General features: G+C 41.4%; 1 protein-coding gene across 3 annotated transcripts; it reads left to right on the forward strand.

The window, feature by feature from the left end:
• Positions 1-1,180: 1,180 nt before the first annotated feature.
• cdh19 (cadherin 19, type 2) lies at positions 1,181-23,381 on the forward strand. 3 transcript variants are annotated; one of them, XM_024392911.2, is made up of 12 exons: positions 1,181-1,454; positions 7,451-7,702; positions 7,917-8,097; positions 9,306-9,425; positions 10,918-11,085; positions 14,544-14,731; positions 15,378-15,631; positions 17,266-17,402; positions 17,790-17,911; positions 18,184-18,301; positions 19,187-19,438; positions 20,886-23,381. In XM_024392911.2, the coding sequence occupies exons 1-12, from the start codon at positions 1,449-1,451 to the stop codon at positions 21,413-21,415; spliced, it is 2,328 nt and encodes a 775-aa protein (XP_024248679.1). In that variant the 5' UTR covers positions 1,181-1,448; the 3' UTR covers positions 21,416-23,381. The 3 variants fall into 3 exon arrangements, with proteins under 3 accessions (XP_024248679.1, XP_024248678.1, XP_024248677.1); XM_024392910.2 differs by having other exon boundaries at positions 1,182-1,454; positions 7,308-7,702; positions 7,803-8,097; positions 20,886-23,380; XM_024392909.2 differs by having other exon boundaries at positions 1,182-1,454; positions 7,803-8,097; positions 20,886-23,380.
• Positions 23,382-27,051: the final 3,670 nt, after the last annotated feature.

Raw genomic sequence — 27,051 nt, forward strand, 5'->3', positions numbered from 1 at the left:
GAATAGTGTTATGGCCGTCGTTGGTGGAAGAAGAGGAGGACCAAGGTGCAGCGTGGTATGTGTCCATATTTATTCAATGAACACGGAGATAACAAAACTAACAAAGAGAACGACTGAAAACAGTACTGGCTGGTGCAGACACACAACAGAAAACAGAAAATAATCACCCACGAAACACAATAGAAAAAAGGCTACCTAAATATGGTTCTCAATCAGGGACAACGATTGACAGCCTCCTCTGATTGAGAACCATACCAGGCCAAACACAGAAATAGCAAATCATAGAAAAACTAACATAGACAACCCACCCAACTCACGCCCTGACCATACTAAAACAAAGACATAATAAAAGAACCAAGGTCAGAACATGACAAATAGGCACAAACTTTGTATCTGCGGAGAGAGGGGAATGAGCTACAGCCACTACAATAAAAGTTAAGTCATAAACACATGGGGAGCTATTTAATATTCAAAATGATTTCACCGCGTGATGTATCAACTCTTGTATTTTTTTTTACCTTTAAGATTAGTTAGTGTACATGCCAAGATAGAAAGTTCTGCCTCAGAGCAAATCTACAGATATCTTTGCATGCATAGTTTCCATCAAGCTGATTTCCAACCTGCTCCTCAGTGCCAGTGCTAATTTATTGGTCAGGGAGCAAAAAATGTATTGTGTAAAACATATTTTATCATAGTGTTATTTACGTTTGCCCTAAGGGGCAAAGTAGCTTTCAGTTATTGGAGTGAGCACCATTATCATTAGGGATAATCATTCGTCCACAACAGTTAGAGTAGTGTGAACTCTCCACAGTAGTCCCACAGTGTCCACAGACGATTCACGTCCAAACACACATGAATTCAAAACTCGTGTCAATATCAAGACAAGGCCTACGTCGAGGGCTTTCTCCGTCTTTCTCCTCGGGCTTAAATGTCAAAAACAGACTGAACCCTCTTATCACTCGCAGAAATAGTCTCATTGGATTCATTGCCATCCTGCCGCACAAGCAAGATTCTAATAAGTGCTGGATTGTTCGCAAACAGAGAGGGAGAGAGAGAGAGAGGGAGAGCAAGCGAGAGCCGGGTAGAAAGATAGAAATCCTGTTGTATCTCCAGGCTGGGGCTATTTGCATGGCAATGAAGGCCGTGAGTGTTCAGCACTGTTCAGATGTGCACCCAGACAATAGTGCCAGTGTTTGTTCTTTCAAGGGAAGTTTGAGAAAGAGAGAAAAAGGGAAGAAAAGTAGAAGAAGAAAGGGGGAGGTCGTCAGTGGAAGGGATTACGCATTGTGAGAACCATGTCCATTTGCTGCTACTATTATTGGGTCTGAAAAGCAGTATCTGCAGTACCAGGGCCCTTAGTTAACCAGACTGTGTGTTTTCTTCCACACCATGACGATCTCTGTTGGTAGCAGCTGTTGAAGAGTGGCTTAAAGAGAGAACAATCACGCATGAAGGTGGGTGTAGCTAATGTTTCTTTCAGAATGTGAAATTAATAAAGAGTATAGACATAGATCTACTAGAGATGATTCAATTCTAAGTCGGTATGGTTTATTTAATTTAACATGTAGGTATTACATGTAACTGACTATTGATGCTGGATTATGTGAAACTGGGACCAGACCAACTTTTTTGGAAGAAATGCTTTCATCATTGTTCATGTACCGTTATTAAGTATATCATATCAAGTATATCATATGCTCTATAAAGCCTTAAACATTACAAATCTTGAAATAAAAGCATGAATACATTTTTATAAAAATGAATCAATTGAATGGGCTTTCTGTAAAGGGATGGTCATTCCAAGGATCATTTAACTATTTGATTTTGTATTGTCCAAAAAATATTACAAAAATATTGGATGAAACATTGAATTTGGAATCAATGCTATTAGCCAATAGAAACGCATTGAATAAGATATTCACTACAACAGATAGTCCCCCCAAACAATCTAAAGCAAGTTTGTTCAGAAGTTTCTGTCCTATATCTAAGAGATATAAGAAAGATCAGATAATGATTATTATTCATGTTTTTACATCTATTTATCCCCTTATTTTAGGCACTAAACTATCTCCATAAACTATACTTCAATATATTATTTGAACTGGTACCGGGACCTTCCGTCTTGTGAGTATTTTGGGCGTCCTAGAGCGAAACGGAGAACACCATCGTGTTTGTGAGAGTCTCAGCGTTCACTCGAGTGGTCATACTAGAGTTGTCATGATAGTTTGTAGGCCAAACCATTCGGATGCTACAGGTTTTCGTGAGAAGACCAAATTTTGGTCTCATGGTCTGACAAACACCACTCTAGCTCTGCCACCTTTCACCACAGATGCGGAAGGGTGATATCGGCAGATGCCGTGGATTGAGACCCAGCCTATGCAAATAAAAATATCTCTAGCTTAAACAGACAAAGTTTGATGGGGATTTTTTACATTATGTTAATTCGATTTCCACAGGGGCATGACCATTGAAGACCAAGGGTTAAACACCCAGATGTCATATCTATAGAATGACCTCACTGTTGCTCAATGCATCTCAAACTGTTAGTCCCTTTTGTCTCTACTGGTTAACACATATCATTACAGTTGCCTGTATAAGACAGATGATCAATCAGTATAATGTACTGTATGTTAATGAAGAATTGCAATGTAAACTCTGGTGATATTGTGGTCTTAATTAAGAACTCCTCGGAACATGTTGAACTCTATAGTGTACATTGTCATTCTTCATTAAGATGCGTTATTCTAATTGCTTATGAAACTAATGAGACAAAACAATTTACACATAGAAATATCAAAGTGTGAATGTACAAAGAATGTCTTAAAAAAAGATAACAATTAACTTTTTTTCACTCTAAAATTACCACGTTAGTGATACATTGTAGACACTAATGACTAACATAACAACACGCAAATACAGTAAGACTTCTACTAAGTAGTACATGGTAGCGTGACATTCTGCCATTGTTTTTGTTCATCTTGGAGTATTCATGTTCCTGATTTAGGAGAGGTAGATGACATTGCTTTCTGAAGCAGAACAGTAAACAACATGTCCCAACATGGGCTCCCCAATGACCAATTAAAATGCATTTTAGTTTTGGTGAAGTGATCCAACGATGGTTTGGTTCTTCACAGGGAGATCAACCATTCTATCTGTCTGCTGGAAATAAAAGGAGGATCATTCAGCAATGTTTTGTATTCCGGTGACATTTCAGGCTGGCTATCTATAGGCATACAACTTTTCTGAAATTGACTAGTTACACAATTGTTGTACTGTTACTTTGTTCCACTGATTGCATGCCAGGGATAAAAGTACAGCATGCTCTGCACACGGACAAAACATTTACTCTGTGATGGACATACCCTTACTGGAGTGTTACATTGTTATTACATGTCTTATTACACTGACATTACTCTGTTATAACGTCTTTGTCTACATAGACTACCTTGTGTTACACATACGGGCCTTATGGCACATTGCACACATGTTTAATGCAGCCAGTTCTGAGAAATGGCAGGTAGGTAGTTTAACAGTATGTGAAGCATGTACATATCTCAATGAGATCACATATAGGAAAATAGTGTGACTAGTCTCACTGGATCTAGTGTTTAACATTGCGAGACCCCAGCTCGTTCTCACTCTGTCATGTCATGTCGTAGTGGGGATGTGTACATGTTCCTGCTTACCTCAGAAAAAAAGGTTTGCCAGCCGGAAAGTTCTACATGCAGTGATCCTATACGTCAAAAATACATTCAAATGGTGCAACGAATGGAAAACAGACCACTTTCTGGGGTTGCTCAGATCAACACCACAGCGAATTTAGCATTTATTGCATTTTTGACAGATTCTGGAATAAGTCATCCACCACCATCCACGCCATTTTTCAGTGTGCCATCCATGCTGTGTTTCATTGTACTACTTTATTAAATGTTTCATTTTTTTAACCTTTATTTAACTAGGCAAGTCAGTTAAGAAGAAATTCTTATTTTCAATGAAGGCCAAGGAACAGTGGGTTAGCTGCCTGTTCAGGGGCAGAACAATAGATTTGTACAGATTTGTCAGCTCAGGGAATTGAACTTGCAACCTTCCAGTTACTAGTCCAACGCTCTAACCACTAGGCTACCCTGCCGCCCCGGGTTGATGCCATTGAGCCAGATGCCATTTCAGTTTAATTACAATGGGAAAAAAAGATATTGCAAAAAATTCTTTGCTAATGGACATGCATAGAAATATTAGCATACAATATGGATTGGTAGGAAACCTGGCGTATTCATATCAGTCTGTTGTCATGGCATTAGGTATTTCTAAACAAACGACACAGCACTTATGAGTTAGGACAGACTTCAGTGAAAGACCTGCCTATAGCACCATATTTTTATGAGCCTTTGTATAAAAGCATGGGTGCTGTTTTTCTGTCTAGTCTATGCACCATCTTCTATTGCATCTTGTTAGCCAGCTATCTCTAGATCTGTTGGGCAGTGTGTCAGCCAGTCACGGTGGTGTGTGACTTATCTGGCACTGATATTTATTGGCGTACCTAGTTGGGAGATGTTAAACCACTGGGAGTTGCCTCAGTAGAGTCGGAGGCTGTTTTCTAGTTTTGGCCATCAGCGTTCAGTTAGCCTGCTTGGCAGCCCTATGAAGGCCCATCATTACTTTACGATTCACTGGCCACTAATTGGAATTTCCTTCCACGAGGCTCGTGCTGATATGAATATGCCCAGTTAAAGACGCACTTACACACAAACATATACACTTTCACTCACATTGTGCGACCAAATTGAATTTCAAAAAGAAATTGGGCATTGGTAATAGATTTTTACCATCACATTGTAATGTATGGAGCTTGACAGCAAATACTTTCACAAGATAAAATACGACCATTAGGCAGTCAGACTACTTCCATGGCTACTACAGAGACCACTACTTATTTCAAAATGCAGACAGAATTATTGTGTTATTTGATATTATTGCACACAGCATTATCTCTGGTGACGTTGACGGCCTATATTTCTGAATGTACAGAAACATACAAAATGTTAAACTACTAGAAGCATTTCGCTGATGGTGATGATATTTTGATGAAACTACTATTTCATATCTTGAATTCAAGGTCCCAATGCAGACTTTAAAAAAATCTCAATATCAAATCATTTCTGGGTAACAATTAAGTATCCTACTGTGATTCGTAAATTGGTTAAATATGAACAAAAATAGCTTCTTAGCACAGAGCAATTTCTCGAGCTAGAAATTTGCTCGGACTGTTTGGGAGTGGTCTGAGTGGGGAGGGGAAAACATAAAACTAGCTGTTATTGGAAGAGGTTTAGAACACATTTTTCTTCTTCTTTTTTATTGGTGTATTAATTAATCAGGCAGGTCACCCATCATCAAAGTCAGTATTCGACGTCTATCCATGTCTAAGGACATGGAAATGCGAAAACCAGCCACCAGGGGCAACAGTGAGCTCTTTTACCAATAGTCTGGTTTTGCTATTGTGTTGTGGATGGGGATGGCAGATGCTGGTACGCATCTGGTTCCAAAGGTTGCATGTTTGAATCCAATGATAGAAAGTTGTTTTAGATATTTTAGTTTTAAGCCTATACCAAACCTTAACCCTTACCTTAACCATTTGGAGTTAATACCCTACCTTAAGAATTTTGAGTTAATGCCTAAACTTAACCTTGGACCGATACAGAGTAACCAAACATTTAAGACATTTGGAACAACTTCGAAATTTGACGTTTGAGAAAAATGTATGAAGGTCTAATTCTGAGACCAGATTATGAGAGCTTTTTGTAATGAAATTACTGCCTGTTAATTTCTCCAGGCGGGCCAAAACTCCATCCCAACAAAACAGGCTGAAATGTCATGCAGGATTTTCAGCTCTTACACTAAAAGGGCATTATCATAATTTTCACAATTTCACAGTATTATTCCAACCCCCACGATGCGGATATATATATAACACATGAAAATCACATGTTTGACTGCACTGAGCCTTTAAGCCATTCTCACCACAGAATAATTTGAAGAGTTTCTCTGAACAGGAGACACAAAAGGAATCGTGGGGCAATGTTTGCATCAGGAGAGAATAGTCAGACAGCAACTATTTGACTCAGTTACACACCTGATCTCTATGAGACAAGATTTATATTGGGAACAGCATGAAGACAATCTGAGGGAAACGGTAGATTAGCAAGACACTAAAATAGAAACAAGACATTATAATGACAGAGACACCAGCTGTTGGTGGAGTATCACTATTGGTTACCATACCAATGCAAAGGGCTTCATATTGGTTTCTCTGTCAATGGCAGAAGCGACCAGCAGATATATTGCATGGTTGTCATGATGGCACTGTCAAAAAGTTTATTAAAAAAAACAACTTGATTTATCAGCTCAAACAGAAAACCACTAAAATGCTCTAGAATTGTCAGTTCAGTTTTTGTGTACAAAACATTTAACATTTTATTAATATAAGATAAGTAAAACATGGTCTACAGTTCATATCTCTTTATTTCCATTGTTAATATTGACCAGGCCTGTAGCCGGGTTCTACATTCCCTAAACTCACCCTTCCGGAACTACTATTAGACATGTAGTCATCCTGCGATGTCCTAGACTTGACCGAAGCTCCACATTTCAGAGGACATTTGATGCTCTTTCCAGGCACACGTGTCTCTATTGTCCATGTCTGACCAATTATCGATTAGTCAGCTGCAGAGAGCTGTATCATGCTGAAGGAATGATGTTTGGGTCCTACTGCTCGCCCATGGAATACAATACATGGCCTTGTTTCCTCATAAAACAGAGGAGGCTTTTTATCCTCACAAGCGTTCAAGTCAAAATCCCAGCATTAGACCATCCTTCCAAGAAGCAGAAACACACAAACTTTTCTTGGATATCTCCGTGGAAGCTGCGCTTGTCAGTAATAGCTGTTTAAAATGTATTTTCATGCCTCTAAATGCAGTGTTTGACAAGGGGTTGATAGAGGCCAGGGCTGGTACTTAGATTTGTGTCAAAGCCTGGTAAAAAATACTCTTTCATCTTGTCAGCTAGATAAACAACAATCAAATATGAAAGATGACTTGCTTCTCTTCTTATTAAAAATTGATCTTGGTTGTGTATTGTTCAGATGAGGATTCCATCTCTCAATGTGGTCAAATTGCTTTGACCAGAATTAATTCACCCATCATCTCCATTTTGATAAATCATTACAAAATCTTATGAATATGTTGGAATATTCATCTTATGAAACAAGTTCAACAAGTCATCCATTCCAACCATCCTTGTCCCTTCCACAACAGAATGACTGTCTACAGCAACAGGCCAACAGCAGGGTGGCCAGCCACCTCTCTGAGGTCCTCGCCATATCACTGTGTCTCTCTGATGCTCAGAGGAACCTTTTTAATGAACCAGTGACATCTGTACCTCTGTGCGCTAACCACAGGGAGAGGCTCAGAAAATGGATCAGCGGACTATCACAATGCGGTGTCCTTGTATGCTGGACTTAGTTATTATCCTGTCCTTGACATCATGCTGCATTTTGAGTGAGACGAGAGCTCCACACAGTCTGGAGCCCGACCACCAGCTTGGCCAGGGGTCTCCCACCACAGCTCTACACCAGAGACTCAGACGAGGCTGGATCTGGAAACAGATTTTTGTCCCAGAGGAGGACCCCACTCCAAGCGTGATTGGCCAGGTACCAGTTCTCCCCTGAATGAAAATGTCCTACATTATAGCAGTCAATGGCTTTTGACTCAATTCTCAGTAGATTTGTTTTCTTTTCTCCTTTCCCTCAGCTAAAATCAGACTACGACAGAGGGGATTTCTCTATCAAGTATATACTGTCGGGGGAAGGTGCAGGGGAGATGTTTGAGATTAATGAATATTCAGGAGAGATTCGTACATTGCAGAAGCTGGACCGCGAAGAGAAGGCCTTCTACCTCCTGCAGGCTCATGCCCTTGCTCGGAAGTCCAACGAACCCGTGGAGCCCCAGTCAGAGTTCATCATCAAGGTCCAAGACATCAACGACAACATCCCCCAGTTCCAGAACGAGCCCTATGTCTCCAGCATCCCTGAGATGTGTCCCATGGGTATGTTTGACACACCAGTATGCGGAAACTACAGGTCCATATTAGGACAGCCTCAGTCCCAGCAGAAGTTTGAAATAACTCCTCCTGAGACTGTCCTAGTATGGACAGTGACACAGTCAATTACATTTAAATTACGCATATGGTTGATGAAAAATCTTAGTTGAGGGATCTTGTGAATTTTACAGAGCACATGAAGTTACGATTAAGTCCCTCAAGTCACATGGCAGAGGTGATTTTATGCAGGTTTGAAATGTTGCCTGCACCTGTACCTTGAAGAGCATTTGAAATTAAAACAAGTACATTTACCGTATGAATGTATTTTGCTTAGCACCTGGAGTTGTGATTTGTGAGTCCCTCACATGGTCCAGGGGATTTCATACAGGTTTGAAATGTACCTTGAAGAGCATTTGAAATAAATTAATTGTTTCATCTAATTTGAAATGATAAAATAATATAAAGGCTGTCGTCAGTCGCCCTTTCAGGAAGTTGAAAGTATTGGTTTGTGTATCATACCTCTGAATCCCTCATATGATTTATTCTTATGTAAATAATGTTATCATTACTAGTGCCATTTCATAGCGCAAGCCTAACCATTTCAATTTATATGTAATCTGCCTTTTCAGAGTAATATCTTTCTTGTAATAAATCATAATGCATGGACTTGGATAGAGAGAGAGAGAGAGAAAGAGTAGAAGAGAGAGAGAATGAGAGGAAAAAAGAAAAGGTGGAGACACAAACAGAGGTGGTCATAGTGAATGAGAGATACAGAAAGTAATACCCCGGCTAATAGAGAGAGAGCAAGAGCGAAAGAGAGAGTGGTCGCTAGAAGAAACAGAAATAGACATGCAGACTGAAAGAGAGGGACAGAGAAAGATAGTGACAGAGTGGTGGAGGCGAGGAGAGAAACGAGGAGAGAGAACGATAGGGAGCGAGAGACAAAGAGAAAGAGAGATGTCACGGTGGAGGGTGGAGAGGTTGTCACGCACACCTGCCCAGCCTCAGTGCCTAGTGAAAGGCCACGGTGAGCGTTGGGCACCCAGCCTTATCCCATCCCTCCTTTGCCCACCGCCTCCCTCTGCACCCCTGAGCCAGACAGACCCTGTGGGAACGTGGCATAATCACTTTATTTCCCCGTTGGCTGCTGGAGGGTGGCTGGGAGGCTGTAGCCTGAGCCAAACCTGCCTGTGTGATCCTCTCCCACTCCACAGGGACTATCGTGGCCCAGGTGACAGCTACAGATGCTGACGATCCCCTGTTCGGAAACAATGCCAAGCTCATCTACTCCATCATACAGGGGGAGCCCTACTTCTCTGTGGAGCCCAAGACAGGTATAGTTGAGAGATAGATAAACTACAAGGCAAAAAGTATGTGGACACCCCTTTAAATGAGTGGATTGGGCTATTTAAACCACATTGCTGACAGGTGTATAATATTGAGCACACAGACATGCATACTCCATAGACAAACATTGACAGTAGAATGGCTTGTACTGAAGAGCTCAGTGACTTTCAACATGACACATTCATAGGATGCCACCTTACCAACAAGTCAGTTCGTCAAATGAATGCCCTGCTAGAGATTCCCTGGTCAAATGTAAGTGCTGTTATTGTGAAGTGGAAACGTCTAGGAGCAAAACAGCTCAGCCGCAAAGTGGTAGTCCACACAAGCTTACAGAACATGACCAACCTTGTGCTAAAGTGCATAGCGCGTAAAAATCATCTGTCCTCGGTTGCAACACTCATTACCGAGTTCCAAACTCCCTCTGGAAGCAATGTCAGCAAAAGATCTGTTTGTCGGGAGCTTAAAAAAATGGGTTTCCATGACCGATGAGTTGCACACAAGCCTTAATCACCAATGCCAAGCGTCGGCTGGAGGGGTGTAAAGCGTGCCGCCATTGGACTCTGGAGTAGTGGAAATGCGTTCTCTGGAGTGATGAATCACGCTTCACCATCGGGCAGTCCGACGATGAATCTGGGTTTGACAGATGCCAGGAGAGTGCTACCTGTCCGAATGCAGAGTACCAACTGTAAGGTTTGGTGGATGAGGAATAATTGTCTGGGGCTGTTTCTCATGGTTCGGGCTAGGCCCCTTAGTTCCAGTGAAGGGAAATCTTAATGCTACAGCATACAATGACATTCTAGATGATTCTGTGCTTCCAACTTTGTGGCAAAAGTTTGGGGTAGGGCATTTACTGTTTAAGCATGACAATGCCCCCGTGCACAAAGCGAGGTCCATACAGAAATGTTCGTCGAGATTGGTGTGGAAGAACTTGACTGGTCTGCACAGAGCCCGGACCTCAACCCCATCGAACACCTTTGGGATGAATTGGATCGCCAACTGCGAGCCAGGCCTAATCGCCCAACATCAGTGCCTGACCTCTTTAATGCTCTTTTGGCTGAATGGAAGCAAGTCCCCGCAGCAATTTTCCAACATCTAGTGGAAAGCCTTCCCAGAAAAGTGGAGGCTGTTATAGCAGCAGGGGGGGGGCAGCAACTCCATATTAATGCCCATGATTTTAGAATGAGATGTTGCATATGTCCACATACATTTGGCCATGTATTTTTTATATGTTTTATTTAACCTTTATTTAGCTAGGCTACTAATGTAGTGTATACTATAGAGACATTCACATGGGTCCATGAATACAAAATATGTAATGTTCAACATCTTTAAAGAGCAAGTACTTGATTTACATAAGAAAGATTTGTGTGTATTCACCCCTCTCTCTCTGGGTGGTATCTCTCTCTTCACCCGCCCCCTCTCTGTCTCCACCTTCCTACCCCTCTCTCTCTCTCTCTGCTCTCCCTCCCCCACCCTCAGGCATCATCATGACCTCGATGGCCAACATGGACAGGGAGGCTAGGGACCAGTATCTGGTGGTGGTGCAGGTGAAGGATATGCTGGGACTGAGCGGTGGTTACTCTGCTTCCACCACTGTCACCATCAGCCTGACGGACGTCAATGACAACGGACCCACCTTCCAGCACAGTGAGTCACATCAGTCACTTCCACAGAGTCAATGTGCCACTTCCAATCCTCTAGCACATGCTGATTCACATCACAAAAGAGGAAAGGAGTATGAGTATTTTCAGCCTCTTTAGTTTGCATGACACAGTTGTATTCTGCTCTTACTTCTTGTTGTATACTGCAGTTTAAACACACAAGCAGATGTATATTCTGAGCGAACATGTGTGCCCGCGAGTGCGCGTGTGTGTGTGTGTGGCGCGGCTGCGCTCGTGTGTGTGTCTGTTTGTGAGCCCGCTGGATGAATTTAATCATTCACACATGAAAGGACATTTGTCATGACCTTTGGAAACAAACCTGGCTTCCTCTGAGATAAACCTCTCTAAATGAATGCCAAGGGAAGAAATCAATTTCTCTCAAATGGGAAAACAGGGACAGCACTTTTAACAAAGTACGACATTCTTTTTTTTCTAAATCTACTTATGCTTTTTGAGATGCAGTATGCTTCAAATAGTTTCTTACAAGTTTATGACTTATAAACTCAGCAAAAAAAGAAACGTCCTCTCACTGTCAACTGTGTTTATTTTCAGCAAACTTAACCTCTCTGGGGTAGGGGGCAGTATTTTGACATCTGGATGAAAAGCGTGCTCAAAGTAAACGGCCCGTTACTGAGGCCCAGAAGCTAGGATATGCACATAGATTTGGATAGAAAACACTCTAACGTTTCTAAAACTGTTAAAATAATGTCTGTGCATATAACAGAACAGATATGGCAGGCGAAACCCCGAGGACAAACCCCCCCCCCCAAAACAATTTCAGCTTCCCATTTTTTTCAATTGTTATTACTTTAATTAGAAGGCCAATTCCTCCCAGATTGCAGTTCCTAGGGCTTCCACTAGTTTCAGGATGGTTTTTGGAAAAATTTCCCAGAAATGTTAGTTTTTTTAGGTAGGCCTTTTTGGCTGTAATGTTTCCAAGCGCGAGGAAGAAAGCGCATTCTTTGGTATTTTCTCCGGTAAAGACAATAACGATTCTCTGTCTGAAATATTATCATTGATTTGTGAATTACGATACCTAAGGTTTGATTATAAATGTTGTTTGACTTGTTTGGAAAAGGTTATTATTAACGTTTGGGATTAATTTTGTATGTATTTTGATGAAGGGAAAATGGGTGGATTATAGACTGAAGCGCGCCAGCTAAACTGAGATTTTATAAATATAAAGAAGGACATTATCGAACAAAAGGACCATTTGTGATGTAACCTTTTGGAGTGCCAACAGAAGAAGATCATCAAAGGCATTTTTTTATGTCGCTATTTCTGACTTTTGTGTCGCACCTACCTGGTTGAAAGATGATTTTCATGTGTTTGTATGAAGGGCGCTGTCCTCAGATAATCACATGGTTTGCTTTCGCCGTAAAGCCTTTTTGAAATCTGACATGGCGGCTGGATTAACAAGAAGTTAAACTTTATTTTGATGTACAACACATATATTTTCAAGAATGTTAAGTATTTGAATTTAGTATTTTTGAATTTCGCACTCTGCAATTTCACTGGATGTTGGCCGCTAGCGTCCCACCTACCCTAGATTAACATGTGTAAATATTTGTATGAACATAACAAGACTCAACAACTGAGACATAAACTGAACAAGTTCCACAGACATGTGACTAACAGACATGGAATAATGTGTTCCTGAACAAAGGGTGGGTCAAAATCAAAGTAATAGTCAGTGTCTAATTTGGCCATCAGCTGCACCAAGCACTGCAGTGCATGGACTGCACCAGATTTGCCAGTTCTTGCAGTGAGATGTTACCCCACTCCTCCACCAAGGCACCTGCAAGTTCCTGGACATTTCTGGGGGGAATGGCCCTAGCCCTCACCCTCTGATCCAACAGGTCCCAGACGTGCTCAATGGGATTGAGATCCGGGCTCCTCGCTGGCCATGGCAGAACACTGACATTCCTGTCTTGCAGGAAATCCCGCACAGAACGAGCAGTATGGCTGGTGGCATTGTCAAGCTGGAGGGTCATGTCAGGATGAGCCTGCAGAAATGGTCCCACATGAGGGAGGAGGATGTCGTCCCTGTAACATACAGAATTAAAATCAAATCAAATCAAATCAAATTTTATTTGTCACATACACATGGTTAGCAGATGTTAATGCGAGTGTAGCGAAATGCTTGTGCTTCTAGTTCCGACAATGCAGTAATAACGAGCAAGTAATCTAACTAACAATTCCAAAAAAAAACTACTGCAATGACAACAAGTTCAGTCCGATGATGCTGTGACACACCGCCCCAGACCATGACGGACCCTCCACCTTCAAATCGATCCCGCTTGAGAGTACAGGCCTCGCTATAACGCTCATTCCTTTGACAATAAACGCGAATCCGACCATCACCCCTGGTGAGACAAAACCGTGACTCGTTAGAGAAGAGCACTTTTGCCAGTCCTGCCTGGTCCAGCGACGGTGGGTTTGTGCCCATAGGCGACGTTGGTGCCGGTGATGTCTGGTGAGGACCTGTCTTACAACAGGCCTACAATCGTTCAGGCCAGACTCTCTCAGCCTATTGTGGACAGCCTGAGCAGTAATGAAGGTATTGTGCGTTCCTGATGTAACTCAGGCAGTTGTTTTTGCCATCCTGGTGTTGGTGTTTTTCAGAGTCAGTAGAAAGGCCTCTTTCGTGTCCTACGTTTTCCTAACTGTGACCTTAATTGCCTACCGTCTGTAAGCTGTTAGTGTCTTAATGACCTTCCACAGGTGCATGTTCATTAATTGCTTATGGTTCATTGAACAAGCAGGGGAAACAGTGTTTACATCTGTTTCAATGAAGATCTGTGAAGTTATTTGGATTTTTACGAATTATCTTTGAAAGCCAGGATCCTGAAAAAGGGACGTTTCTATTTTTGCTGAGTTTATATCTCACAGACTGACCAATACGTGTAAGGTGGTTTGGAACCTTTGAAAGTCATTGAAAGTCATTATCAGAGAATCGTCGTTTGTTGTTTTTGTTTTGGGTAGTCTGTTGAGCGTCCACAACTTGTGACAGTCATCCAAATAGATTCACTTAATAAAGACACAATCACATTTTCTCATCATCTTATTAGAGTTGGGCCAGGATTATGTAGACCCATCACCTGTTATGACTTATCTATGCCTCACCACAATCGGTTCCTACAGACCGCTAATGATTTCTGTTTATAATTTTCCACGCTACTACAGACACCCTTCACTGGCTATTCACAACTTAATCACCACACTTCTTCAGCCGCACAGGAAACGACTAGGAACTTGTATACAATATGCAAAAGGACAGTCCTTATTACTTTCTTGCAGGCATTTGAAAATGTGAAAAGTTATATGTTTTCACAAATGTTCCTTATCCAACATACTGTATCTGTTTGTAGCAGCAGAATCAATTGAACAGATGTATCCATTCATCGATTTCCTTGGACTCTCCTTGGGCTCTTGTTTCCCCAGACCTGTACACCTTTGCTGTTCTGGAGTCTGCTGCGGTGGGCACAACCGTGGGCAGGATCATGGCAGACGATGGTGATGTGGGCATCAACGCCAGGATGAACTACAGTCTAGAGGACCTGGAGGAGAGCGCCACCTTCAAGATCCAAACGGATCCAGTCACACAGGAAGGAGTGGTCCTCCTGGCCAAGGTGAAGATAGTTAAAACACTGTACTTTACTGTACTTTAGCCACCAATGCAAAGTGTTACATCCTTGTGATGCTGGCGTGATATGGACACCGTACTTACATCTTTTGACTTCTTTATGCTATTTGTTTTTCATGTTGTCTATGGTTATAGAAACATATTTTTAGGTTAGTTATGTCTTTGAATGGCCTTTTCCTCTATTGTGCAAGTCATTTACAGTAGACTTTGTGCTCTTCTCGATACGCTGTTTATTCCATTCAAGACACAGGGGAATTGAATGGGGCTGAAATCGGCTTGTTATTAAAATCATTGGCTCATCATTGACTGTCAATCTAAACACTGCATCAGTTAAGTGCAAGACCACAGCTGGTGGCTCAATGACTTTGAATGATGCATTTTCCTCGTCCAATCTGATAGAATTGGGGGAAATGGGACTTCAAAGAAGACAGCAGGGTGCTGGTTTTCAGGGTTTGTGAAATGGTTATGTCTTCATAATATTTTGGCCAATTAATCTAAAGTGGCATACTGTATCACACTGCTGGAAAATCGATCAACAAAAGAGGTATTTTTAGTTGTTCCATACCAAAAAGTGCCTTCCAGTAAGAGCTTAGCTACAAAGAGCTGTTATTGATTTTTTTGTACTTTTTTAGCCTCTGGACTATGAGAGCAAGCGACGGTTCGTAATGTCTGCGAAGGCTGTCAACGATCACATAGACACCCGCTTTCTGAGCTACAACGAGTTTCAGGACAGGACGACCCTAAAGATTGTCGTCGAGGACGTGGATGAGCCCCCTATCTTCATGGCGCCCGATTATGAGTGGAAGGTTCTGGAAAATATGGTGGCGGGGACCGTGGTTGGTACCGTTAGCGCCAGAGACACTGATGCAATCAACAACCCAATCAGGTAAAGTGACACTCCATGACTGTCAAATAGGAGATAACCTGGACAGATGTCCCGCCTCCTAACCCCAGCCATAGGTTGCACTTAACACTGCTAAGTTAGCAGTCTAAGCTGTTCACATGTAGACGGATGCCTCCTTGGAGTAAAACAATTATTATAATTATAGTAGTATCACTGGCTAGGTTTCAATCCAATTTGCGACATATTTTCATGCAAATATAATCAAATCAGCATAAAAAAGTAGCACATTTGCATTTTCCACTCTATCAAGGACTGTCAGACAAACTATTGCAATTAATGGCAGACAACTGTTCACAGATAAACTTGACAGGTTAGGTTATATGATTTGATCACAGGAGGTTGGTGGCACCTTAATTGGGGAGGACAGGGTCGTGGTAATGGCTGGAGCGGAATTAGTGGAATGGTATCAAATACATGGTTTCCATGTGTTGGTTGCCATTCCATTTGCTCTGTTCCAGCCATTATTATGAGCAGTCCTCCCCTCAGCAGCATCCACTGGATGAGATGGATAAAAGCAAGATCTTTCTTATTTGTTAATTGGTAGCTAAGCACCAATCATCATACAAATTAATAAGACCCTCAATATTTATAGCAAAGGAACATCACCAACCTGTGAAGTTCATTATAACTTATTTCATCTGTAGCCTAATAAACAGAACAAGCTTTTTTAAGTCGTAGTCTGAGGACCACATAACATAGCATCGCATGACTGCAAATGAACCTTGATATGACGGTTATTATATCAACAATTGCGCAAGAAAATCGTTTCCTCCGCAATTTGTCGCATAATTCACTTTACAGACACCAAAATATCACAACATGACAAACTAACAAATTGTCGACATTTCTGAAATTATACTGACACCTTCCTGTTTCCTTTACAACTGTGATCATTTTTTTATACGGTACGACTGTGGATGGAAATGTGCTTACTGACTGCATTTTATTTGTTTTTACCCTTGATATTAGTGGATAGCCCGTACATGGTCATATTTACCTCATATTACTTTAGCAGGAAATGAGGCCTGTTGAATAAATCATGGCTATTCTTCATACCTCACAGGCTTTTCTATCTATTGCTGTGGTATTATCACAAAGTGACTCGCAGAGGACGCTAGAAATGTAATAAAGCGCCGTATGAGGTGGCATATGGAATTCAGATTTAGAGTCATTTGCAAGTGGGGCACGTTGCTGCGGAGACAGTGCTGTTGCCTGTAGCCCAGCAGTGTTAAAGAGTGGCAGGTGCTGCATATCACTCACAGTATGCTGTAGCTTCTATTGGAGGCCTTCACAGGAAGGCAAGTTGGAGAAAAAAAACACTATCTGATTTTACCCAGATGTTTTGGAATGGTATTTTATTCAGATATAGAGCATTCTGAGAAACATTCACCTGACAATGTCATTCTCGACAATTCTTCATACTGTTTTGTTGTATTGCTGTTCTGTCATACCGGGCTTTGTTCGAGCCCGTTGAATTTGTGTAGGTGGCAACAGAAAAATGAACAGTTTCCTCAAAGGATCTCTCGGTGGAATCGCTGTGCTTTGTCTGCTCAGCTATGAGAAACCAGCGCTTTGCATTGCTTGCTAACTGTGTGTCCTGGTGATTTCTCTTGCAGATATTCCATTGACAAAAGCAGTGATATCACAAAAGCTTTCAAAATAGACCCAAACAATGGGACTGTAACTGTTGCGAAACCTTTGGACCGTGAGGAAGCAGCCTGGCACAATCTAACCATAAATGCCAAGGAAACAAGTAAGGAGAATTTCTCTCGTTCATACAAAATACAATAAGGTATTGACAATACAGAGAAAAGCACATCAATCCACTATGATGGCAAACATGCACTATGACTGGCAATAGCTTACTGGTACACTGAACCATCTTCAACTAGCCTCAAAGGATGTACAATATTCAACTCTCCTGAAATGCTCTAAACTGTTTTTATAGCTTTCATTTTGTCCAATATCCCTTCTGCTTTGGGATTGAGTGATGATTTGAGCCACCGTTGTAATTCAAGGAGATGTGACTATTACAGTAAAATTTATCACGTTAAACTGCCTTTGTGACAGAGCTTTTCCAAAGCATTTATGATACATGTGTCCAACGGACTCCAACAAATGTCTATCTTGACAACTGCAGAGCAGAACCATCTATCCTCATCTGTGGTGGTGTTCATCAAAGTGCTGGACATAAACGACAATGCGCCAATGCTTGCCAGAGAGTACCAGCCATATATCTGTGAGGGCACACAGTCAGGAGAGGTAGGATGGACCCCACACTATTTTAACTGAGAATAATGCAACATTTGCCTTCTGTACAGGTTATAGGCTGTATCCCGGAGAGGACAATGCTGAATCACAATTACAGGCTATCTCAGTTAGTTTGTCAGTTACCTTGTATTGACTGTCGTAGATAAATGTTGGGATATTCCCTAGGTAGGACTATCAATGCTATTTTGTATTTTCCGATGCTCATTGAGAGTCACTGTCAGTCAGAACCATGGTCTGACAGCTATGTCTGTGTGTCTTGTAAGCTCATCCAGCTGATCAACGCTGTGGATCTGGATGACCCTGTGGAGGGACACCACTTCTACTTCTCCATGGTCCCTGAGAAGAACATCAACCCTAATTTCACAATCAGGGACAACCAAGGTCAAGTACAGATAGATCCAATAACTGTTATTCAAACTATTCATGAACACAATCCGACATCACTTAAGCATCTGTGTAGCTATGCACTGAAAGAAAAGATAGACAAGCTTATATATTTACGGTGTCCATATTAGGACATCATCACATGTCTAAAGCAACTTTCATAGACCTGTGATGCTGTCCTAAAATGGACACCATACATATCTATCGGACCCTTAATTTTTATTTTTTTGCCTAAAATGACATACCCAAATCTAACTGCCTGTAGCTCAGGACCAGGAGCAAGGAAATGCATTTTCTTGGTGCCATTTGAAATGAAACACTTTGAAGTTTGTGTAAATGTTAAATTAATGTAGGAGAATATAACACATTAGATCTGGTAAAAGATAATACAAAGAAAAAAACAGTTATTTTGTATTTTTTTGGTACCATTATCTTTGAAATGCAAGAGAAAGGCCATAATGTATTATTCCAGCCCAGGCGTTATTTAGATTTTGGCCAATAGATAGTGTATGTGCAAAGTTTTAGACTGATCCAATGACTCATTGCATTTCTGTTCAAGACTGTTTAAATGTGTCTAATTGGTTTATTAACACATTTCCAAGTTCATAACTGTGCACTCTCCTCAAACAATAGCATGGTATTATTTCACTGTAACAGCTACTGTAAATTAGACATTGCAGTTAGATTAACAAGAATTTAAGCTTTCTGCCAATATCAGATATGTCTATGTCCTGGGAAATTATCTTGTTACTTACAACCTCATGCTAATCACATTAGCCTAAGTCAGCACAACAGTCCCGTGGGGGACCCACCGATCATGTAGAGGTTTTAACCTTTAAAATCAGGTTCACTCCTCAAATAAAACCTTCCCATCCATCACAGACAACAGTGCTAGCATCCTGGCACGGCGGAGCTCATTCACCCGTAGGGACCGTGCCCAGTACCTGCTGCCCATGGTGGTGGCGGACAGTGGCTCCCCAGCCCTCTCCAGTACCAGTACCCTGACCATCAGCGTGTGCAGCTGTCAGCCCACCGGACACTGCCCCACAGGCGGGGTGGAGGCCCTGGCCATCTCTATTGGGGTCAGCCTACAGACCCTGCTTGGCTTCCTGGTCTGCCTGGCAACACTCACAGGTCAGTGACACTGTACTCTTGGAATGGGCATATCTGGTATTTTCTCTTTTATGCGTTATTGCATTAAAATGCTTTGGATCCGATATGATGGGTTCTTTTTGAATGTGTTTATATGGAAACATATCCTGATTCAAATCAACTGTTTCAGATCTACAAGTTACACGTGACTCTTTTTCAACAGACTGGTTGTGTTAGTGTGAGCTAGTGCAATTCCACTTCAAATCGACTGGGCAAGTATGTAGTGTGTGGCTATATAGTTGGATATCTCTGAAACTTATCCCACTCTCATTAATAACAGTCATAATTTACTCAAACTCACTAGTGTGCCCTTAACACAAATGTAAAACTTCTAAATGCTTAGCAAAGCAAAAATAATGGTGTCCCTTTTCAGCTAGTAATGTGCTTTATTTGTGGCAATGCATCAATACCAATGCTTCATGGGACATTGATGGGTTTGCAATAGTGTAGAGCTTTATAATGACCTCTGTTGCTTTGGGTAATCCTTATGCCCATCACATTAAATATTAATAGCTATGCTTACTGGGCTAACATCCCCTCACATGAGTGCAATACCCCATGAAAACAATACAAAAAGCACTCCAATACTAGCCTCAATAAGCACTCCGCTACTAGCTCTCCAGTACTTGGTTGCGAGACATCCGGATGGTTGTACGAGGTTACTCCACTACCGCTATTGCTAGTTCCCTTAGGCTTAAAAGCACACTAAAGAATGTATTTATTTGGATACTGTATGAGGCTAAATATGAATGATGACTTCAGATCAAATATTATTTTACAGTATTGGCAGAAATGATGGCACAGATGTAGGATCTTAATATGAACCAGTTTGCTACAGCAGGAAATAATCCTGCAGCAACAAGATCTTTTAATTATTATGTGGTTTATAACAAAAGGTAGACTCAGCGAAATGAAGATGCCACGAGCAGCACCACAGTTAAAGCATGGTAGCCAGGCCACTAAAACAGCGGAGAAGTTGAACATCGCACTTCAATGCTCGTAGTTGTTGCGGAAATGAACCCACTATGCTGTCAACCCTCTGCGTCTACGTCATATTACTACCTTTAATGGAGATTGTTGCAGGGGTTGATGCATTTTTCATCTGGGAAATCAAGTCTGACATTTTCAATTGGAAACTGCAAACTTTAGAAGCCTTTTTAAAACTAAAATACTCTACAACTTTGCATTTCCTGGAAGATCTCAGCAACAAAATAATTAAGATCCTACATCTGTATCTAATTTTCCCAATTGTTTCCTCTCAATGTTTCCCCTTAAAGAATTTCACATTAACCCCAAATAATAGAAAAAATCAATGCCCGCCCTATTACTTGTCATTAAAGAGTGTACATACTTAATCCAGACCTGTTTGGATTTTGCCAGCATGTGTGTTTAAAGCACACAATCATCTCCTGTTGGTTTGTGTCTCCAGTGCTGTGCATTGTAATGCTGATGCTGAGGAGACACCGGAGGAAACAGCTGGAGGGGCTGGGGAGAGCGGAGAAGGAGCTGGAGCTGCCTAAGGGGGTCTCAGAGAAGGTGCTGCACTACGGAGAAATAGGAGGCGGAGGAGGGGGTGACCTTGGGGGATTCTGTCAGCCTGCTGTCCCCCTTCGTCCCCACCCCCGCAGGAGGGACAGGAGGCTCCGCAGAGAGGAGGTGGCAGCCAGTATCAGAATGTCGATGTCTCTCCGCCACTCCCTCCTCATCGGCCCCGAGGACGATGTCTTTAAACAGTTCATCATGGACAGGCTAAATGAAGCAGATCAGGACCCCTACGTGCCGCCATTTGACTGCCTGAAGACCTACGCCTTCGAGGGCACAGGGTCGCCCACGGGGTCCATTAGCTCCCTAGAGTCATGGGACTTTGTGGATGCTGACCAATGTCCCCGGGACCCCGGATCACGCCTTGTCAGACTGACTCTCTGGCATGGGGGAGCGGAGGAGGAGACAACCTTCTGAACAGCTAACATTTGTTTGACATTTTTTTATTTAATTAATTTAACGTAATAACATATATAATAGTACAGCACATCCCTGAACTCAATTTTGACATCCTGATGAAAGAGACAAATAAGTTCATGTTTTCTTCCCATGTATGGTTGAAAACAGTGGAGCTAGCTGTAATAATTATTATCAGTGTTATGACAGTTATATGTTTTTGTTGAACAGGCAGTTTCTTGATATTTTTTTAACAGTATTTAAAGCAACATAACTTTCTATACGTGACCTCATTCTGCATTAGTTCTAAAGATGGGTAACACATTCTAGTATTTGAACCTTCATGACAGTGTCATAAGCGCATCATAAGTTTCTTGACACATGCCAGAACTTTCTTGGCAGATGAATTAGATAGGACCTGTAGCTACACAACAAATTCTCCAGTGTGAGAAAAACCAAATTAACACTGAGAGTGTTACATCAACACTTAAAGTGGTCAGTCTGTGGAACAGTGTTATAATAACACACTGCTTAGTGTAAATCTTTATTCCAATATTTCCCAGGGTGCCTTGTCTTTCGAGTAAATTGTATAGTTACCACCCATGACTGTATTTGTTAGTGACAGAGACATGGTTGTTGTATTCATCCATTTTTGGTCCTATAGGCATCACCAAGTGACATCCTATGCAAATATGTTATAAAAAGTTATCTTTAACACAACAGCATACATATATCATAAGGCCTTATTTTGAGAGTTTCACCCGAATACAAGTGCCTGAAAGTCCTACACATCGCTTTAAACCAAAACCACACCCATCATTATCATATTGTTTGTTTCAATATCTGTTTGTGGATGTACATTGATTGATTAATTAATCTTATGCTACTCAAATATGAAACCACAAACATTTTCTAAACTAATCCAATATGTTACTTGGGCTTATTGCACCCCTAGGGAGTCTCATGGCTTAGTTTTTCCCAACCAGTCATTCTTAATGCATTTTGAGGTTGACAAGAAAATGCGACAGTTGGATATCCCCACACTGGCTGGATTCCAATAGGAATTACACACACTTTGCAAGCCAACATAATGTGACTTGCATACCTAATGTGGCCTGTAAACCATGAGTTCCAGGCCATTGCATTACACACTCATAAAAGGTTGTCACTGTAGTTCAAGAGTGTCAAACTCATTCCATGGAGAGCCTAGTGTCTGCAGGTTTTTCTTTTTTCCTCTCAATAAATCCCTACACAACCAAGTGTGGGGAGTTCCTTACTAATTAGTGACCTTAATTCATCAAGTACAAGGGAGGAGCGAAAACCCACAGACACCGAGTTTGTACCCTGTAAGGCAGAACTCGGTATCGGTACCCCCTGTATATAGCCTTGTTATTGTTCGTTTATTGTGTTCCTTTTTAAAAAACTTTTTTTACTTGAGTTTATTTAGTAAATATTTTATCAACTCTATTTCTTGAACTGTTTTAAAAAAATAGAATAAAATACATTTACCCCTTTTTCTTCCCATTTCGTGGTATCCAATTGGTAGTTACAGTCTTGTCTCATCACTCCAAGTCCCATACGGACACAAGAGAGGCAAAGGTCAAGAGCCGTGCGTCCTCCAAAACACGACCCAACCAAGCCACACTGCTTTTTGATATAATGCCCACTTAACCTGGAAGCCAGCCACACCAATGTGTCTGAGGAAACACTGTACACATAGCGACTGTTTCAGCGTGCATGCGCCCGGCCCGCCACAGGATTCACTAGAGCGAAATAGGACAAGGACATCCTTGGCGGCCAAACCCTCCCCTAACCTGGACAACGCTGGGCCAATTGTGCCCTGCCCCATGTGTCTCCCAGTTGTGGCCTGGCTACAACAGAGCCTGGACTCAAACCAGGATCTCTAGTGGCACAGCTAGCACTGCGATGCAGTGCCTTAGACCACTGCACCACTCAGGAGGCCGCAGTGTTGGTTAAGGGGCTTGTAAGTAAGCATTTCACGGTTAGGTCTACACCTGTTGTATTCGGCGCATGTGACAAATAACATTTGATTTGATTTTCCCAAACTCAGTCCTCGGGACCCCAAGGGGTGCATGTTTTTGTTTTTGCCTTAGCACAGCTGATTCAAATAATCAACTAACCATCAAGTGATCATTTGAATCGGCTGTGACAGAGTTTGGGAAGCGCTGCTGTGTGGTCATCCTTTGTACCTTTAGTTATAAGTGTATAATTGCACTCCAGTTCCAGTGGCAGTCGGTGCAGTTTAAGATGAGGACCATTATATTTTTTATGATCATGGCCTTATTTCTATTGCAGCAAATTGGATGACTGTCATTCATATTCCTTTCACCCAGCTCAATGTAACATTGATAGTTTTAGGCAAGGGTTTCCCAAATTCGGTGCTGAGGCCCCCGACCCAAGTACCACACAGCTGATTAAAATAACCAGCTCATCATCAAGCTTTGATTATTTGAATCATCTGTGTAGTGCTAGGGCATAAACCAAAATGTGCACCCAGGGGAGGCACCAGGACTGAGGTAGGGAAACGCTGGTTTAGGCCACTACATAATACTTGACATTTCCTTATACCCATGAGGCTGCTACAACCTAGCCTATGAATTAAAGTTTACTAGGTAGATGCACAGGTCGAGAGATATTTGAGTAATCAAGGTGACAGACATTGACACGTTCAATACTGTGTTGCACACTCTTGCCTGCATCTAGCTGATCTAGGGTGTAATCGTTAGCCATCAGTTGCAAACAATAGTGTCTATTGGACAAATTCTGGTATGTTTATCCCTGTTTCTTTTCGTTTGCTTCCGTTTATGAACATTTTCCAACAGAATCGGCGGAATGAATACACCCCTGAGTAGTTCCCTTTCATAGCAGCCACATACAAACAGCATGATCCCTTTGATCGTTGTATAATTCCACCTCGTATCTACGCGCTCTCCTATTCTCACCTTTTCCCTTAGCTTGTGGACTTCAGTGCACAACACATCAGCAGTCTGTGACCAAGTGAAAAAACCTCACTTAGCCAAACCTTCATATCATAAATGCTAACCTCTCTACACAGCCTACATTGTTGTCACAATATTAACATCAACATACTGTAGCAACTAGAACTAACGTGTTAGTAAACCCGCTACAATCATGCAGTACAGTGTACAGTCAGCAGCAAGCAGTATCACAGTTACACCAGTAGGCCCCTGTGGCAATAAATAAATAAAACCAAAAGCTTACATTGACTTGGAAAAGTTCCAGTGTTGGATAGCCAGCTAGCTAACATAGAGCTCCTCTCTGTTTGAACCGGGTGTTTGAGTAGTCTAAACTAGCTAGCTGCATTCGCTAGCTAAGTAAGTGAAAGTGAAAAAAATACCAAAAAAGTATAGCTAGCTCTCTCCTTCACTCTCTTTCTTTTCCTTCATTAAAACATTTTTTTTTGTCAAAACTGTTTAACTATTGTCTTTCTCTTGGAGTCAACTACTCACCATATTATTCACTGCAGTGCTGGCTAGATGTAGCTTATGCTTTCTGTACTAGATTCCTTATTTGATCCTTTGATTTGGTGGACAACACGTCAGTTCATGCTGAAAGAGCTATGATAGGTTGGAGGACATCCTCTGGAAGTTGTCATTAAGTCTATTGAACGGGTTGAGAACTACGAGCCTCCTAGGTTTTGTATTGAAGTCAATGTACCCAGAGGAGGATGGAAACTAGCTGTCTTCTGGCTACCATGGTGCTACCCTACAGAGTGCTGTTGAGGCTACTGTAGACCTTCATTGCAAAGCAGTGTGTTTTAATCAATTATTTGGTGACGTGAATATATTTAGTATAGTTTTATCTGATCACTTTTTTAATGTTTCACTATTTACATTTTATGAAATTCAATGAGGAGGATGGTTCTTCCTCATCTGAGGAGCCTCCACAACCCAGTTCATACTTCAGGCAACATCAGGCCTTGAAGTAGGTTTGCAAAATTCCAAGGCCCTAAAAACTGGTTGAAGGACTTCAAATTTCCAGCTTCCGTTTTCAGGAAAGGACATCTGGAAAAAATTGAAATTTATGGAAAGTTGCTAGAATTTTCCAACCCTACCTGCAAGTCACATTATGCTGGCTTGCAAAGTGATGTGTAAGTCCTATTGAAATCCAGAGTTAAGCGATCCAACAGTTGGACTTTTTAGCCATTTGCAACCTGCATTCAAAATGACAAACAGTGTTACAAACGTTTTGAGGAGACTATCTAACGCTTTTAAACTGAAACAAACAGTTCAGTAACGGGTGCAAAAAATCGGTCTGATTGGATCAGTTTAGAAAAATGTAGGTTAATTATTTTGTGTAGCATACGATTGATAAATCAATGCAAAATAAACATTTCCCCCAAAATCTAACTGCTGGGAAATATGATAATTATGGGATTGGTTTTGGATCAAAGTGACGCACGCGTATGAGTTTCCGGCCGCTGAATTAGGGCCGGAATACACCCTCAAAATAAGGCCTTATTAAATACATATCTTTTTCCATGATGACATATTCACGTAGGATCTCACTTGGTGATGTCGATAGGTGTGCAGATGGATGAATGCAATAACCATGTCTATGTCGGTAACAAGTACAGTAATGGGTGGTAAACTCTAGGATTTACATGAAAGGTACTCTAGGAAATATTTGAACAAGGCTTTACACTAAGCAGTGTTTTAATTCAACACTGTTGTGGTGTCCCTATGAATCCACAGACTCGACACGCTCAATGTTCATTTTGTTTTCTGTTAATGCTTGAGATTTTCTGTGTACGTTAATATACAGGTAAACACTACCTTTCATTACCTTTGTATTGTTCTACGAAATACAAGCTGTGCACTTGTGTTCTGTATTATGAATTTATAACTATAAAACAGCCTTAAACAAATATGGTAGTTTTACTTTTGTAACGGTTCTCTTGTGGTGAAGGAGAGTCGGACCAAAATGCAGCGTGTAGATTTCGATCCATGTTTAATAAACAAACGTAAAACATGAATCAATTATAAACACTACAAAACAAAGAACGTAACAAAAACCGAAACAGCCTATACTTGTGTAAACTAACACATAGACAGGAACAAGGACACTAAGGACAATCACCCACAAAACCCAACACAAAACAGGCTACCTAAATATGGTTCCCAATCAGAGACAATGACTAACACCTGCCTCTGATTGAGAACCATATCAGGCCAAACATAGAAATAGACAAACCAGACACACAACATAGAATGCCAGCCCAGCTCACGTCCTGACCAACACTAAAACAAGGAAAACACATACGAACGATGGTCAGACCGTGACAACTTTGCAAACTTCAATACAGTCTTTAACCGTTTGTTTAAATATCTATTCAGAAATATAAGTATTCACTTCTATTCAGAGGCCTCACCCTTAAATTCCTCCCTTGAGAAGGGGGAGATCAAGCTAGTCCCCATCAGAAATGTGAGACATGCACACACGGCATATGTAATAGTTCTCTGTGCTTTTTGGTGAGTCATCCAGCGCCTCATCACTGCCCTGTCATCAACTCAGAGGACAGACAGCACTCTTCACTACACCCTTTAGACAACATGTATACACCGTAAGTGGTAAAGTAAAAGGGGAAAAAAGCAATGAAAAGATGGACACAATGT

The sequence above is a fragment of the Oncorhynchus tshawytscha genome, linkage group LG29, assembly GCF_018296145.1.
Source record: "Oncorhynchus tshawytscha isolate Ot180627B linkage group LG29, Otsh_v2.0, whole genome shotgun sequence".
Taxonomy (NCBI): domain Eukaryota; kingdom Metazoa; phylum Chordata; class Actinopteri; order Salmoniformes; family Salmonidae; genus Oncorhynchus; species Oncorhynchus tshawytscha.